Raw genomic sequence first — 18,108 nt, forward strand, 5'->3', positions numbered from 1 at the left:
GGCAAAGTCTGTGTCATCTGTTACGCTTGAACTCCTGTGTAGCTGTCTGTACCCATCTGCTGCCTCTTGTTTTACACTTAGATTGGAAGCTCTTTGAGGCAGGGAACGTCTTTTTGTTCTGTGTTTGTACAGCACCTAGCACAACGGGGTCCTGGTCCATGATAAGGCTCTAGGATCTACCATGATGCAAACAACTCAAAAAGAGCAAAAAAATTGGGCTTGTGTGCTGGATTTTTTCCTTCTTTATGATGTATAAAGGCAAAGGGGTTTTCTTTTTAAGCGTTTTTTCCTGCTTGGTTTTTGCCATAAGAAACGTGTGTCTTATATGCACTGGATGACGGCAGGATTAGTGGAATGGTGTCCTCACAAGAATCAAGAGAAAGTTGAACAATGGAGAGGGGAAGGAGGTTTAGTCACACTGTTAAAAATTCTGTATGTTAACTCAGTAGCAAATTAACAACTGGAATAATAAATCTTTGCTAACGATTCATCACCCTCCCCCATCAGTTAAGGTTAGAGCTCACAATATACAATTCTCGAGACCTCTCAGGGGATGTCTACCCTGCACACTGGGCACGGACTCAGCCCAACCCCCACTCCCATCCACACACAAATCAGTCTGACTCAGGTCAGCAAGCACTCAGGAACCAGATCCTAGGAACCTGCTAGGGCAAGGGGTCAGAGCCTGAGTTCCGTTGATATTCAGGTCCAAGACCTGTCATTTTGCAGTGTAGACACAGGTCAAGCTGCAGATCTAAGTCAGAAGGTCTGTGCGGTGCAGCATGGACATGATAACACAGCTGTGAAAGCAGGGTCCAGCAACTGTAAACCTAGGTTTACAATGCAGTATGGATTTGGGAACACTGAGTCCAGAAGCCCGGGTCCCACAGACCCAAGTTTACAATGCAGTGTGGACACACCCTAAGAGGTATTTAGTGAAAACAGGAAGACCAGACTTCCATTTATCCAGGTACTTACATAGTTCCATCACAATAGTATCTGACCGTCTTGCAAACATTAATTCATTTATCTTCACAGAGCCCCAGAAAGTAGGGAAATGGTGTTATCCCTGTTCACAGATGGGAGAAACTGAGGCACCAAGATTAAATAACTTGCCTAAGGTCACCACTGGGAGTCTGTGACAGAGCCAAGAATTGAACGCAAGGTTCTTAACACCCAGCACGTTACCCACAAGGCCATCCTTCCTCGCCTTAGCTAGAAAAGCTAAGTAGTGTCAGAATCATTTGCCTCAATGATTATTAAGTCTTTGTATTATCATAGCACTTAGGAGCTCTAGTCATAGACCAGAACCTCACTGTGTTAGGCGCTCAGACATCAAGCACTCAGAAGAGCTGAATAAAATAAAAGAATTTTGGAAATTTTTTATGAAGTGATTACGTTTGGCTCCAGCAAACAGGAGAGTACAGTGCTTGCTTGCACCACTTCTGTGAAAGCAGCGGCGCCTATTCGCCCCCTATGGATGAAGGCCAATTAAAGTTTAGGTGACATTAGAAACAAGTATTTGATTTTACAAATTGCATGACAAGACAGCAGAGAAGCAGGCAGTAAAAATGGGGTTAATACGCCTCTACCCCGATAGAACGCTGTCCTTGGGAGCCAAAAAATCTTACCGTGTTATAGGTGAAATCGCGTTATATTGAACTTATTCATAGATTCATAGATTCTAGGACTGGAAGGGACCTCGAGAGGTCATCGAGTCCAGTCCCCTGCCCAACTTGCTTTGATCCACTGGAGCGTGCAGCCCCACTCCCCGGAGCACTGCTTTACCGCGTTATATCCGAATTCGTGTTCTATCGGGTCGCGTTATATCGGGGTAGAGGTTCATAACCTTTGCCACTTTCGTAAGTATTCAGCTAAGACAGAAAGAGAACAGGAGCTGGGGGAAGAGGAGGGGATAATACTTCAATATCCTCCCAATTAATCCATGATGGAGATTTCTGATAGTAGAGGGTTCTTTAATCTAGCAGAGAGAGGCATAACAAGTTCCAAAGGCTGGAAGCTGAAGCCAGACACATTCAGACTGGAAATAAAGACACAAATTTTTAGCAGTAAGGGTAATTAACCATTAGAACAGCTTATCGAGGGACATGGTGGATTCTCCGTCCCTCTGAGACTTTAAATCAAGACTGGACATCTTCCTAAAAGATAGGCTCTGGCTCAAACAGATGTTATGGGCTTGATGCAGAAATTATTGGGTGAGGTTCTCTGGCCTGCGCTATGCAGGAGGTCAGACCAAACGGTCGTAGCGGTCCCCTCTGGCCTTACAAATCTATGAATCTTTTCACTATGAACCTTAGTGACTGTCTTGGTGCTCAGAGACACTCTTGAACGAGCAGGGCATTTCATAGGGCTAGTCTGTCCCCCACCAATCCCAATTGCCAATTATTTGCCCTCCTTTATTTGAAGCTTTATTTTACGGGCTCTCTCTTGCCCATAGTACAGCAGATAGTTGACCTTCCTCTATTAGGACTCTCTGTTTAATTACAGTTTAAGATGAATTGATCTTTCCATTAACGAGCCTGTAAAGCAAATTGATCTTTCAAGAAAGTTTTATGCTCAGATTGGCAGCAGAGAAATCCAAGTGATGTCCCGTCACTCGTCAATGCAGTGTAGAGCACTGCTGCGTCCTTTATGAACCAGCTAATCCTATTTTCCACTCTTTTGCTCCAAAAAATCCTCGCTCTGGTTTCCTTGTCCTCCATGCTTACTCTGAGCAAGGTCGAGGGGCCAGATTAGCTCAAACAGCTTTATTTTTGTCAACAGACAGCTGAATGGTCCGGGTCACGGCCCACTTCTGTTTCGAGACATTCAGGGTTTTAGATGAGTTACAGTGGAAAAAATGAAAGTTATTTTAATGTATTTAATCTGTGAGCCTCCTTGATTCTTAGCCAACTGAGGATGAATATAACCACCATAGGCAGTGCCACAGTAGTACATTACATTTACTGCACTTGTTTAAGCCCTTATTTTCAGGCTATCCATTTGTACTCGTATGCCCCCCCTCCCCCATCACGGTCTTACATTAAAGATTGTGAGGTGTTCAGGCATTTATCCTCACAGCACCCTTGTGAGGCAGGCACATACTATTACTCCCAGCGTACAGATGGGGGAACTGAAGCAGAGAGAGACTCAGGGGTATGTCTTCACTACCCTCCAGATTGGCGGGCAGCAATCGATCCAGCGGGGGTCGATTTATCGTGTCTAGTTTAGACGCAATAAATCGACCCCCGAGCGCGTTCCCGTCGACTCCTGAACTCCAGCTCAGCAAGGGGAGCGGCCGCGGTGAAGACACCATGGTAAGTCGATCTAAGTACGTCGATTTCAGCTATGTTATTCACGTACCTGAAGCTGCATAACTTAGATCGATCCCTCCCCCCCTCCAGTGTAGACCAGGGCTAAGTGACTTGCCTGGGTCACACAAGACTTTTTAGTCTGTGGCAGAGGAGGGAATTGATCTGGGGGATCTCCCTCAGCCCAGATTAGCACTGTAACCATGGGACCACCCTTTCTCTCAGCCAAACCAAACTTTCCAGAAAAATCATCTTCACCTGTGCTAACAAGCAGGAGATATTTCAGCCATAGCATGGGGTGGGCTTCTATCTGCTAACGTCATTCTGTTAGGCTGTTTTGAGTTTCTGAGGGAAAATTCTGCATATTCTTTCTTTGCACTCCAATACCTCAAAAATGGTTTTGTTCTAGACCATCGGTCTCAACATCCAGTGGATCCTCAGTGAGTTCTGTGTTCTCTATCATTCATCCCCCGCCCTGTGACTTCATCAAAAGGACTCACCCCTGATGCTAAAAACTAGGTCTGTCACACAGCCGTGTACCCATCATCTCACCCAGAGAAACATCAAGTAAAAGCCTGAGGCAAAAGTTCTTACACAGGGACCAGCGAGTTTTAACACACTTAGTTACAGCAGAACGTTGGCCTGGGCATTCCACAGCTAAGAGCACACTGATGAGCACAGCCTGCCATCACCTCCCAATGTTCAAATCTAGGCACTGTGGCAGGAATTACGGGACAGATTCTGCTCTCAGTTACTCCAATGTCATTTCAGTATTAGTTCAGACGTAAATCAGACTCTGGCCCGAAAAGCTGACTTTTCTGGCTCTGGAGTTATAATGGAACAGATGTTTGCACTTAATGTCTGGTGCTGTCTTTATTTGGTAACTCATACAGAGATATTTTTCCCCCACCCTATTCTATTAAAAGCTTTACCAAGTCCTTTATGTTTGCTGTTGTTGGAGATGAACTGCTTTGGCGACATTTTCGAAGTGCAAGACAAATGAATTGGCTGTTCTATGAATAATTAAACCATATTACAATTTATCTTCACCACCACAATTATGGGCATCACTGATTTGTTGCATGTGATTTATTTGTATCACTGCTACCAGTCTGCAATACCTGAAGGTTTGCAGCCTGGTTTCATCCTGCAAATAAAAGCTTTTCATGTAATACCACAGGTCACCAGGGGACAAGGTAACATGAATATCACAGATCCCTAGGGGTGGTTCTCAATGAACTATAGCTCTCTCTGTAGGCCGGTGAAGTTCAGGTTTGTCACAAAGGAGAGATATGCTGTGATTCAAGTTCGGGTTGCAAAGCCAAAAGTTAGGAAATGCCAGTATTAAGGCTACCCTAAGACTAATTAACTATACATTTAATTAATGCTATAGAAGTCCTGTGGGGAAAAAAGCTATGTGATTGAATAAATGTTTCACAGTGCACACACACAAGGGACAACCTTAATTCAGACCTTTGCTAACTTTCCAGTGCTTGATTCTGCCAGAGCAGCGGTTCTCAACCTGCGGCCCACATGCGTCCCAATTAGCACACAGCTGCAGCCCAGATCAGCTGTGTGCTAAAGGCCATGGGCTCTCAAACAGAAGGTTCAAGTCCCGGCAGCCAGTGGGTTCCGGGCGGGCTGCCGCATGGCGGGCTCTGGGTCCTGGCCGCCCCCCTGGCCCCGCACTCTCCACTCCTGGCCCCATTCTGTGAAGAGGTCTCTGGCTGGAGGGCGCTGGACATAGGGTTGGTGGGGAGGATTAGGTGGGGGGCACTGTGGTTCTCAACCTGTGGCCCAGGTAATACTTTGTGGGCCGCATATGCAGCCAACAATGATAAATAGGTTGAGAACCACTGTGCTAGGTAATAAAAGGGGTTCCACCTTTTATCCTGTCCCACCTAATCCTGTTTTCACCCACGCTCACATTTCTAAAAGATGCCAAGTACCAGCCTGGATAAACGTTCCTGAGGCAGAAGACTGTAACAGGTCCAGCAGAAATAGTCCACATCAGAAGAAAACAGAGAGAAAGCTGTCCTTGGTGTCCATCCCGTACCAAGTGAGAAGCCAGCCAGATAAACTTAACAAGCCTGTGTAAACTATCAAAGATTTGGGATGAGGTCCTTCGAGAAAACATACTGATGGAATAGACACATGGGGGGGAGGGGGGGGAGGAGAGTTCATTCTAATGATTTCAAGTTCTGCCATAAAGTACATAGGCCAAGACTGTCATATAGGTGACAAGTGATTCTGGGTGCTCAATCTGAGACACGTGAGGAACCTGATTTTCAGAAAGTGCTGAACCCGCCCTCTGGAAATCGGGTTGGGCACCAAAATCTGGAGACACCCAAAACCAGTAGTCACTTTTATAAATTTCTTGGCCATGGGCAATTTTACCCACTGCTTCAGTTCTGTGGTGAGTTTCTTAGCGATGTTCACAGGGTTAAGGGTGGTTATATTCTCCTGCTCCCCCACTCCCCCAAATTCAGGCAGGGAGAGAGGCACAGATTAGCTGCTTAATCCATTCAAAAGGGTTGTTAGAATGGGAGTACTACTCTTATAATACATTCATGTACTTCTGGAAAATACTTAGACTTATGCAATGCACAATCTACTTGAGAGGTTTCTGAGGTAAACACACTTCAAACATTTGTAAACATTTAAAAAAAAACAGGAATATATTTATTTTTCTTTAAAAGAAGGGATACGCTGCTGTGCCACACACTTACGCGTAATCCAGTTTCTCTCTTACCAGGACAAAATGACCATCTTAATTCTGAATTTTCACTCTGGGTTTAACCTGTGCAGCATTCCCAATTATAGATTTACAGATTTTAAGACTAGAAGAGACCACTATGATCATCTAGTCTGACTTCCTACATAACACCGGCCAATGAATTTAATCCAGTAATTCCTACATGAAGTCCAATAATTTGTGGTTGAACTAAAGCACATCTTTCATTTAAAGATTCCAAATGATGGAGAACGTTTCTCTTCCCTTGGTAATCTATTCTAATGGTTAATCAACCAGTTAGTAATATCAATTAACACAGGTCATTTTAAACATCGTTTTAGATCATTTATTGCCTGTGATAAAAACTTAAAATGAAATGCAACTGCCTGCAGGATTCTCCTAAATGGACTAAACAATAAGATCCTTATTGCAGCATAACTCCAACTATTGGGAGTAATTTATGTATGGCAGCTAAGGAAAGCTGGCAATTTATATGCAAACTTGCAACACACAACTTCTGAGGTATAAGCCAGCCAGCACCCTTCTCATGCTTCCAGTAACCAGAAGTGATTGCTGACCCATTTTGTTGAAGGTCTCTCTACAGATCCAGGACTGGTGGTACCAGAAGAGTGCTTTGCCTCTACATAGGATGTGCAAAAGTGCACTAAACCCGAATACTAGATCTTAGTATCCACATTTCAAAGGAACCATATCTCAAATAAAAACTAAACTCACCTCATGCCAAAAAAGAGAGATGTGGCTGCCAATTTTAAGCTAAGTTACTCAAACTGAATTGAGACCGGGAGGAAGCTCTTCTCCTTTACATATTTTTACACAGCCTAATGGAAGGGCAGGAACAGAGCCAACTTGTTTCATTTTATTCTGCACTTGCTTTAAGTAATACGAATGTAATTTTTGTCAGTAGAGCAAGGTTGCTTCAAAGCCTTCACAGTTGCCTGGGCCCTGGAGGGGAAATCACCTCGTGGTACTGACACTGGGTGGAAAAGGCAGAGCAGCAGCTAATGTGAAGGGGAAGAGATACACACCAGTGTTTACAAATGCAAGGTAATGCACAATGGAAGCTACTGCTCATGAACATTGCTGGTTCTACATTAACTGTAATCATCTGAGAGTCATTGTGGGCAACTCAGTGAAAATATCTGTTCCATATACAGCACAGGCAAAAAGAAGCCCAAATCTTAAGGGGTCTACAGAACTCACAGAATCACAGATTCCAAGACCAGAAGGAACCACTGTGATCACCTAGACTGACCTCCTGTATTACACGGGCCACAGAACTTCCCCAAAGTAATTCCTAGAGCAGATCTTTTAGATAGGATAGGAAATAACATTGATAACTTGTTATAATGGCATTATAATGTTATCTCCCATCCCTACCTGAAACCCTCTGTTCAGTTTTGGTCCAATAAACAGAAGAGATTCACAGATGACCAATGAAAAGGATTAGAGGCCTAGAAAGACTTTCATGAGAACAGAGATTAAAATACACCTCTACCCCGATATAACGCTGTCCTCGGGAGCCAAAAAATCTTACCGCATTATAGGTGAAACCGCATGATATCAAACTTGCTTTGATCTGCCAGAGCACGCAGCCCCCCCCCCCCCCCCCCCCCCCGGAGCGTTGCTTTTCCACGTTATATCCGAATTTGTGTTATATCGGGTCACGTTATATCGGGGTAGAGGTGTATAAAGAGTCCCACTCTTTTTTTAAAGAGGAGTGAACATGATACAGGAATAGAAGATAATGAATTGTACAGAGAAGATAAAATCAGGTGCTTGTATTTACCCTCTCCTAATACAACAGCAAAGAACAGTCAATGAAATCGAATGAAAGGCAACTGATAGAAAGAAATGATTTTTATGCAACACATAATTAACCTGTGGAATTTATGGCCACAAGATATCAATGAGGCCAAAAACTTGCAAAGATAAAAGCGTTAGACATTTGTATGGATAATGAGAACATCCACATTAAAAAAAAAAAGGGGGGGTATAAACCTTCATGTCTATTAGGAATAAATTCCACGATTGTTCTGCCATGAGTGCAGGGGACTGGACTAGATGACCTCTCAAGGTTCCTTCCAGTCCTATGATTCTATGATTCGAGGGATTACCGGATCTCTTAATGAAGCATCTTGTCATTATCAGGCAGAGATGAAGCACTTGGGGGGGCGGGGGGGGGAAGAGGGGCGGGGTTTGCGGAGAATGAGGTTCAGGCTCAGGCGATCACTCATGGGGTCCCAGAGCCCAGGCTCCAGCCTGAGCCCAAACATTTACATCGCAATTAAACAGCCCTTTAGCCTGAACATCCTGACCCTGAGTCGGCTGACACAGGCCAGCCATGTGTTTTTAATTGTAGACAGACCCTCAGAGACAGAATGGGCCACTAGTCTAAGACGGTTCCAGTCTAGCAATTCCTCTGTGGGTGTCAGGATGGAGGAAGGGAAACATTCTGAAATCGCACCCAACGCTTCGAGTCTCAGTGTCAAATTCTGCTCCGCCACAGCCACTGAAATCCAGAGCAGCTCCACGGCACATGAAATGTATTAGTGCTGCTGAGCAGAACTGGGCCATCGAGCCCTCTGGTAAATTGGAGGAGCTCCAGAGGCTCCGTCGAGATGCTAAAGGGAAGCTGCCTATTTTGAATGACTCCATAAAATAATATTTCTGAGAAGTAATTCGGCCTAGCGTTCCAAGGTTTCCATTTGGCCTTTGAATGCTACACCAGTGCTAACACAAACTACCTCATGCTTCATTTACACAAAGTAGGGGTGTGTTAGAGCCACACAATCCTTCTAAAATACCGGCTTTCTAGTCCATGCTCAGCCAAGAGTCACAGCTCCTTCCTGACCTTGGAAAGAGTTAATGTAAAAAGGGAGATGGGGCATTCAGCAGGCATGCCTTGCCTTCAGAACCCAGGCTCACTGCCAGCACAAATCTCAGAGCTACAGACTCAAGCAGCAATCTGATTAACAGCATTTTAAAACCAAGTCCGCTCAGCGCTGCCTATTGATTCTGTTTCGTTTTTTAAAAGTAAACACAGGTGAGGCAAACCCAAAGTTAAAGCCTAAGACACAAAGGTGTTCCTACTGGCCAGCCACAATGTATTGATAAAGGACGCCGCTGGGTTTACTGCTGATTTCGCCGGTTGGATCGCTCCCTGGGCAAATTTTAGCGTTGACTTAGGAGGCAGGAAGCAGGGTTTGGGCAGCGGGCTAAGTTTCTCTTTACACAGCCTTTAAGATGCGTAAACCCAGCCATCGCTAGCGGGACAGAGAAATACCTCCACGCCTGAGAAGTTACGTTTCAGACTTTCATACCAATGTTTGCTAACTGAAGATGTGTGTCCAGTTTAGTTACATAAATGCTCATAAAAACGCAGCTGTTCTGAATGCTCGTACTCATCATTCTTCTCTCTCCCGTGACTCAAGGGCTGAAAGCTTTGGGGAGCTCCACCTTATTTGAAATCGGTCTTACTACAAATAGCGATTGTGAGTATCCTGCATGACGCTTACAGCTCCCAAGCCTCTGAATTGGAAATTTTCTGCCCAGCCCTCTGACTTGCAGTATTACTGCCAACCCCATGGTCAAAAGTCAGGCCTCTCAAAATCACGAGTGGCTTAAACAAATGAGATTTCGTTAAATGAATAAATTAATTAATTTTGGTTTCTTTTTATTTACCTTCTGGATTTTAGCCTTTAGGGTGCATTCAGGTCACATCTTCCAGCATTTCTCTGCAATCACACAGGCTAGATATTTGCTTTAATAAGAGCGGAGGTTCTCCTGACTGCTGGAGTTTGGACTTTAAGTAAAACCACCACATCTCATGAGGCTCACCATAAAAGCACAAGAGCTGGCAGCATTCGAACTGGCGTTCCGTCAGTAACACTTTAAACCACCCTGTAAATGACAACTGATTGCTGAAAGCAAAAAGAACAGGCACGCTGGAGCAATGACTTACAAGTAGAGGGAGACGATGCGGGAAGAAGGAGATCTCAGGGATGGAATTGCTGTCAGCTCATTGTTATTCAGGCGTCTGGAACAAACAGAAATTAAATTGTTTAAACAAGCAGCTCACAATGAAGTATGTACTAGCTTGATCTGGCCTGAGTTAGGTGTTTTGTATGAACACCCAGCTAATCACCTGTCATCAGGAGCGGAACTTGCCCACAAGTCTGATCATTTGGCAAATGTTTCCACAACTATAGTATAAGGCACTTTTATGCCAGTGGGACTGTGACCGCACCAGTGGCTGTACCATTTAAACCATTTCGATAAAAAGATTAGTTTGGTTAAATTCATAAAAACTTTGTGTGGACCAGGTGTAAGCACCAGAGCCTCCTCGAGATTAAGTGGGAGAAGCTCCATCCAAGATGAGGAACAGACAGAGAGAGAGAGAGAGGCCACAGTCCTAACAAACACTTATATCCAGTGAGTAGTAATGTGTTCATGGTCACATAGGAAGTCCATGGCAGAGCCAGGAATTAATCCTACATCTCCTGGCTCGCAGGCCAGCTCTCCTACCACACCTGTAGGCTTCATCTCTGCTATGAACATTGAGTTCCTCCTCACACTGACGTGTCACCTTGATTCTTACTCTCAGGCAGGAAGCAGGATACTGGCTGCTTGGCTCAACTGTTTTAGAAACTGAAGAGCACAATTAGCTCTTATCTGGCACTTTTCATCCATAGATCTCACAGCGCTGTCCAAAAGGGGTCAGTACCATTACCCTGATTTCACAGATGGGGTCTCGGAGGTGCAGGAAGGGGGAAGTGACATGCCTAAGGTCTCCCAGAAAGTCAGTACCAGAGCTGGGAATAGAAGTCAGGTCTTCTGAAACATAGTGCTCAGTGCTCTGCCCACTAGCCTCTCTGCAGGGACACCCCTAGGAAAAGCCACGATGGTATGTTAAATGCCATGCAAGTAGTTCAAAAAAGGCCCACAAGCCACCATTTTGTTGCCGTAATCCCATTAATTAAAAAAAAGTTAAATACAATAACTTTAGAGAATTCAAAACAGGTAACTAACTCTATTTACACATCTGTCCCATGTCTAGCGAACATTTGCTCTGATCGGGGTACCTGCAATCTTTCTGAAGAACATTACTCATCAGCTACTGTTCTGCAGAGCTAACAACAATTAAGGAGGAGGTTTTGCTACTACTGCACTACTGAGCGATCAGATACAGAAATGTCTCTTCCATAGCCTAATATTTGAAGCATTTCTCCGAGTGAAAGCAGATCCGTGTCATGTGACCAGCTCTTCCTCAGTTTAAAGAGCCCTTGTTTGTATGGTGAATTAGTCAATTAATTACTATAACAGCCGCTTGTCTGGCTGCTTGAAAATTACCTAATTTCTTGGCCATCTTGTTTGCTTCCCCCTGACCATGCTGAAGCAATTACAGCCATGCCACTGCCAAGACAGAGCAAGGGGTAGCACTCATTGCAAGACTAACACCCCCTGGGGTCCAGGAGCCCCCTCCATGATGCAGAATTTCACAGGGTCTCTTGTTACAATCTTTATAGATTCCTGTTTATACAATCCCACCCTGCCCCTCCTAAAACTACTCCTCTGCATGGACTGAAGGACTCTGCTATAATGTGAAGTTAAGAGGCCAATGCACAGCTGCACTTAGCAAAAAATCCTTTCTGAAAACCCGCAGAAAGGTCCTGACAATGGCTGCTAAAATTAATAATAATGCAACACAAATACCTGACACCCCCGCACACACTCCACTAGGCAAAAGGTGGATCCCCCTCCAAAGGAATGAGAGGAGCAATCTTTCTTGCAGCTGCTTCAAAACTACACCTGACCTGGACTCAAATATCAGAAGTCAACCACAAGGAGCAAAGCAACTTGTAATGAGCAGGGGGTGTAGAAGAGAAGTGGACCAGTGCCATCCTTTGTGCAGGATGGGAAGAGATAAGGGCAATTTAAATTAATCCTGGTTTTGTAAACAATTTTTTTTGGGGGGGGGGGGGGGGGGGAGGAATTCCACAGTAAATCTACCACAGAACTTTCTTTTGGCTTCTCATATACTATGAAAGGTATTTGCTTTCACATGGACTTGCAGGTAATGCCAATAGCATATTAACATGAGGAAGGAGGAGGAGGAAAAATTATTATCCCCATTTTACAGATGGAGAACTGAGGCACAGAGCAAGAACTCACACAAAGGCAGATAGGAAGTCTGTGGCATAGCCAAATCAATGCATAGTGAAGTCATTTCCTTTAAACACCCCCGCACATCCCAGTGGATGTTACCTGTTTCAAAATGCACTGTAAACGGGGTTCACTTTGTTTGACCATTAAACAAAAGAGATGTTATCACTCTCCTAAAATCTTCAAAAGTACAGAGGGTGGGGAGGCAATACAGTAGTCACCATGCCACTATAAAAATCACACTGGGGAGTTCAGTTTGGTGTGTTTGTGTGTATTGAAAAGGACAAACCCAACTAGAAATCCAGTCACTTAAGAAGAGTTACAGGAAGTTTTCAGGTACTTCACCTGCCTCCTGAGTTCCCCCTTTCAATCTGTGTGGTTTTACAATTTTTTTTTCTTCTTTTTTAAACAGAGAAAAAGTTAAGTCTCTCTCCCCTGTGACTGTGAGCAAAGCTGGCAAAACACAAAAGGGGAAAAGTAATTGACCAACTCTACTGTGACTAGATGCAAAGTGCAGTCAAATACACAAAGTAAATTGGAAATAACGTTTATATTGTGTGTGCACAGGCGCACCCATGAACATATTTTACATAATTCGGGCTTAATTCCCATTTACATCCATTGTAGGATCCCTTTAAATTGCCAGAGGGGTGTAAAGGAACTTTAATGTAATTGAGACTCTCGCTCATTTTCCTCTGATGTGTTTCGATTGTCGCCGTCCTGCTGTAGCACTGACTGACTTGTAACAACAATATGCAAACAGGTCTCTCACTTCAGTGTGATTTTTAATTTGGCAACACTCCTTTTATGTCTATCCCAGTAAAGTGTCTCAATCAGAGGTAACACTCCCAGATCTCAATTCTCATCTTGATTCACCGAGAGACCACTGAGAGTTGGGCTGAGGCATGAGAAGGGTCTTCCTTCACTTTGCTTGTGTGCTGCACCTCTCCCCCCGTTCTAGGTGGTAAACTCTTCAAGGCAGAGATTCTCTTACTCTGTATTAGTACAGCGCCTAGCGCAATGCAGCCCCATCCTGACTGGGTGCAATATAAGCAATAAGAATTGAGGTGCCAAGCTTTCAATCTTCACACCCCCAGGTAGCCCCTGAGGTCATAGGTCTTCAGGTGCTTTCATATATAAAACCATCACCAAGCCACTATCGTGTTAGGGTAACATTCAGTGACACAAGACCAGCGGGACTGGCTCTGGGGTTCTATTCTCTACACCCTGAGCAATTTAAGGCTTTCCAGAGTTTAATGAACTCGGAAAGTGTATTATATAGAAACCATTCCTGCTCGTCTGTATCTCTCTCTTTTTCTCATTGTTGCTCTTATAAATAATCATGCTTGTTTCAGAGCAGCCCAGCTCCTCTTGCTGTATATTCCTCACCTAAAATCACGAACCTGTTACTTAATAACCAGCTGACTGCTCTGTAAGCAGGAGGGCCACCGAAGATTAGGCAGGAGGAGAAGTAGCAGGTTCATTCGTAGGGTCCAATCCTGCAGGTATCAGTCAGACAAGACTCCAGCTGATGTGAATTGTTTTGCCTGTCTGAGGACATCAGGATCAGGCACAAGAGCTAATGCTTAATGAAAAGGGATGAAGGACAAAAAGAAACACATACTACCTACAGTGCACAGCGGCATTTCTACAAAGAAATGTTTCCTCAGCTTCCCAGGGGGCATCAGTAGCTTTACCAACAGAAACCAAACCTCAAGCGTGCCAGTAATTTAACATTCTAACGAAAGAACATTACCCCAACCCACCACTGAAGACATTGAGTCACTTTCATTTTTCACTACCCCAAATCAGAGCCCATGGAAGTGCTACTAACATCTGACAATCAGAGCAGCAACGTGAATGTTGCTTTACCAGTGAATTAACCAGTGAATGTTTACAGAGATCAGAGTGACGAGAGCTAGCAAGTCCAGGGTCAAAATTCCTTCTGATAATATCATCTGTGATGAGGGGATCTTTTTTACTAGTACTCTGTCCTTCACCAGTCCCTCCCCTCCCCCCCAAAACATGAAACAAAACCCAACGTTTTAGGTTCTCAACGCAGACTGCAAACAAAATTTGTACTGGTTCCAAAAGCAATACAAACTCCAGAGGCAGGAAGAGACAGAGTTAAGTGCTTTCTTGTCCATTACACTACACCTTTGTTTCCTGGGAGATTTGGGGTAGGCTGGCATCAGATGTCACGGCTCAGTCTGTTCTGCCTTGCTGCAGGGATAGTCTTTCAGCAGAGTCGTGTGTGCACTCAGGTGCGTTAACTGAACTACTCCCACAGAGCCATGCATGAAGTAGAGAGTGAGGCAAACACCAATGATTTCCAATAGCTGCATGCCAGTTTAATTGAGATGTTGTGTTCTACTAATTGACTGATTTACAAAAAAGGTAGCACACAGGTACAGTATGAAAAATACACCAAGTCCGATCTGCTGAGGCAAGTCAACTAAGGGGTGTCTTGGGAAACTGTATACACTTGCCTATTGCTCCATGAGCCATCCTGGCAAAAATGCAATTAAAGCCTTGGAAAAAATACTTACACTTCCCGTAGGTTCGGCAGCTCTGCAAAGGCAGAAGGATCGATCTCCGTCAACTTGTTGTAGCTCAGGTTTCTGTTAAAATAAGAGACAGTGGGATCAGCAAACTACAGTCACTGTGCTCAGCAAAACCGGGTCATCTTAATTATTCTGGATTGCATTGTGAGATGATCTGATGTTTTACAAGAGCACTTAAGAAATCGGGTGGAGGGGGAAGGGAAACTTTCTGCTGAGTAATTGAGCCAAATATTTTGTTTCTACTAGCAGAACATATACAGGTATTCCCTAGGTTTTCTTCCATTCATATTAATATACGCAGTTAATTTGTCTTCATAGGATACATTTAAGTTGATTGTTTTCTTACTGGTTATTCATAACCAAGCTACTGATCGCAGATAAACAGGTCGTTTCCCTGTGCATTATATTAGTGAATCTTCTTCTCAGTACGTACTCTACATTTTCTAACAAGGCTACATCCATCAATATGTCTGAATGGTTCCTTTTTACCATAGACTTCGGCCTGGAACTCACTCCATGGTGCTGCATGTACTTCATCCACAAATTGTGCCAAATTATTGGGAATATGGATGCGCAAACACTCACCACCATTGCAGTGAATAACCCTCAGGCACAGTAGGATAATTAATTAACAACGTCGTGTGAGAAGACAAATACACAGCCCCAGTTCTAAAGAACAACGCTTTGCTAGAGCTTTGTGAAATCCTCAGCTCCCCAAGTTCCATTCAGATTTTTCATCCCACATCTGCATGATCAGCAAACCCCACATTACAGGTAAAACCTGCCTGAATTCAGGTATGGAGGACTTACTGGTAGAGTAAATGCTGATTAAAACCCAATCAACTAACGATGTACGAGACTCATATGGGGGCTAATTAATATGATGCAGGTGGTGTTGGTAAATTGTTACAAGCATAACATACAAAAGGAAGAGGTAGCTAGGTGGGGTTGTAGCAGGAAAAAAAAAAAGCAAGTGCCCGGAGATGCAAGATAAATATGAGGGGGCCTGTTTTAGTTTTACATCATTCGACAGCCTGCTTTAGGCTATTATTCCTGCTACAACCCAGGCCTTTTGCCTCCTCGGCACGGAGGTTGCATCCTCTCACTGATCTGGAGTTTGTACTGTCCTTATGCCGCCTCTGAATCTGACCCAAAAGGTTGATGCCTTAGGTTTAGATAAACCCCCCAAAATTCAGCTGCTCAGAATGCTGAGTTGCTCACTGTAATTTTTCCCTCACACATGGAAAAGTTGCACTACTTCGAAAGTCTTCTTTGGCTAGCATGAAACATGCAATCTTCTGTAAATACCTGCTGTGAAAGAGGACAATGCCCATCAACAGCACAGTGTAGATCCTTAATAGCTACACTAGTATCTAGGTCTGAAATATCATATAGGCATTATTTTAAAAATATGCCGTCCTCTAAGCTCCTGCTGTCTTTTAAAACACTCAGGAGACCTTTAGATCAATACTAGCCTAGCGCAGATATCCATTTCACTATGAACTCAACGACGTTCATCTAAATAAAAGTCAAACTACAGTTTAAACTAAGAGTAACATTTGAAAGCCAAGTCCATATTCATAGCACAACTACAATTAAAGTGCAATTTGTCCAGAGATTATATTACAACCTTTTTTAAAAAAAAAAAACCACAAGGCAAAAATCAGGTTTGAGCTTGTCTGTGCCCTGAGGACAGACCAAAAAGGAGTGTTCAACAGAGAACATCCTACAGGCCTGAAACAGAAAAAGAAAGTCATCTGAGGCATGTTCTACACTAGGGAATTTTGGGGAAACATTCCTATTGGTGCTACCACTGGGTTAGCAGAAACATAGTCTGAGGGAAAACCTTCTTGGGGCGGATGGCAATGTACACGAAGGCCACTTTATCCTGTCCTGACAGAATAAAGGGCTTGATATAAATGAGAATATATCTTTCTACCTTCGGTATTTATATGGCCCCCCCTTTGCTGTATTATCCGAGCACCTCACAATATAGTATATTTATCCTTACAACCCCCTGGGAGGTAGGGACGTGCCATTAGCCCCAATGTACAGATGGAGAACTGAGGCACAGAGAGGCTAAGTGACATGCCCACGGTCACACCGGAAATCTGTGGCAGAGCAAGGAATTAAACCCAGGTTGCCCACAGGCTAGTCGGAGCTGCGATCGGCTGAACCTGCGGACGCAGCAGGTAAACAAACCGGTCTGGCCCGCCAGGGGGCTTACCCCGGCGGGCCATGTGCCAAAGGTTGCCAATCCCTGTTTTACATTGTTGTTATGGTTCCAGAGATCTGAAGACTCTCAGAGCCATCACACAAGTTTTTGGCTATTCTTGTGTCATAACAGTATTTTGCCTATTTCAACTAGAGCCATGGAATTTATCAACTCCACCCCACGCTGCAGAATTAGGCACCAATATCTAAATTTGTTGTTTGTTTGGTTTTCACAGGCTATGAAATACAATTTGAAAAACAGGAACCAAGGGTAAATCAATGCTGTGCTATCTTCTTGAGTCTCCAGACAACCTGAAACAATACACGTGAACCATCCGCGTTCATTACTTTGGGCTGCCAATTTTGAAATCTACAGGACAATTTAAATGTCAACTTCATTAACTATTTCACTGCTGGACACTAGTAGAAACATTCAGTTAATGGTAATGTCTGATTATCCCACCTTTGCATGCCTCCCTAGGTGCCTAAGACTCAACTCACCTTACCCCACCTACCCAAACCTCCATCTTCCTGCTGACCCCATCTATACGACGCAGTTCTGCATTATCGATACAGAAATCTGCAGCCCATTAAACATTGAAAATATGGGGTCAGCGCAAAATAAATGTAATATATCAAACTAAATAGCACAGGACCTCCAGTTCCAATTGTACTACTCATTTTCATACGCTGTATTTCAGCAAGATCATCACTGTTTTAATTTACGTTTATGATACCGGAGACTTTCTAGTCTGCAGCATCGATAGCCCAAGGGGGCTTTGTTCCAGAATTCAGCTCCTTGATACAGAGTATACGGCACTTCGGTCAGAACATGCAAATGCTAAAGAGACGTAGTATGATTCAGTAGGTAGGGGTACTACATTAGGAGTCAGGACACCTGGGTTCTGTTCTTGGCTCTGTCCTGCTGTGTAACCAAGCCGTTTCGCCTCTCTGCTTCTGTTCCCTCTGCCACCCTTTGCTTGTCTTGTCTATTTAGATTGTAAATAACATCGAGGTAGGGACTGTCTCAGTTTGTACAGTGCCTATCGCAATTAGGCTCCAATCTTGGTAGGGAGCTTCTAGGTGCTACTGGAATGCAAAT

The 18,108-nt window shown here is 44.0% G+C and overlaps 1 protein-coding gene across 2 annotated transcripts in view; it reads right to left on the minus strand.

Moving 5' to 3' along the window:
• The window catches only part of LRIG1 (leucine rich repeats and immunoglobulin like domains 1), a 132,767-nt gene that overhangs the window by 62,360 nt on the left and 52,299 nt on the right, over positions 1-18,108 (minus strand). For both annotated transcript variants that reach the window (XM_034775938.1, XM_034775939.1), the window contains exons 2-3: positions 14,778-14,849; positions 10,028-10,102 (exon numbers count right to left, since the gene is read on the minus strand). In XM_034775938.1, the coding sequence (XP_034631829.1) occupies positions 10,028-10,102; positions 14,778-14,849 (147 nt within the window). The remainder of the gene's footprint in view (positions 1-10,027; positions 10,103-14,777; positions 14,850-18,108) is intronic.

The sequence above is a fragment of the Trachemys scripta genome, chromosome 7 (assembly GCF_013100865.1).
Source record: "Trachemys scripta elegans isolate TJP31775 chromosome 7, CAS_Tse_1.0, whole genome shotgun sequence".
NCBI classification, from domain to species: Eukaryota; Metazoa; Chordata; order Testudines; family Emydidae; genus Trachemys; species Trachemys scripta.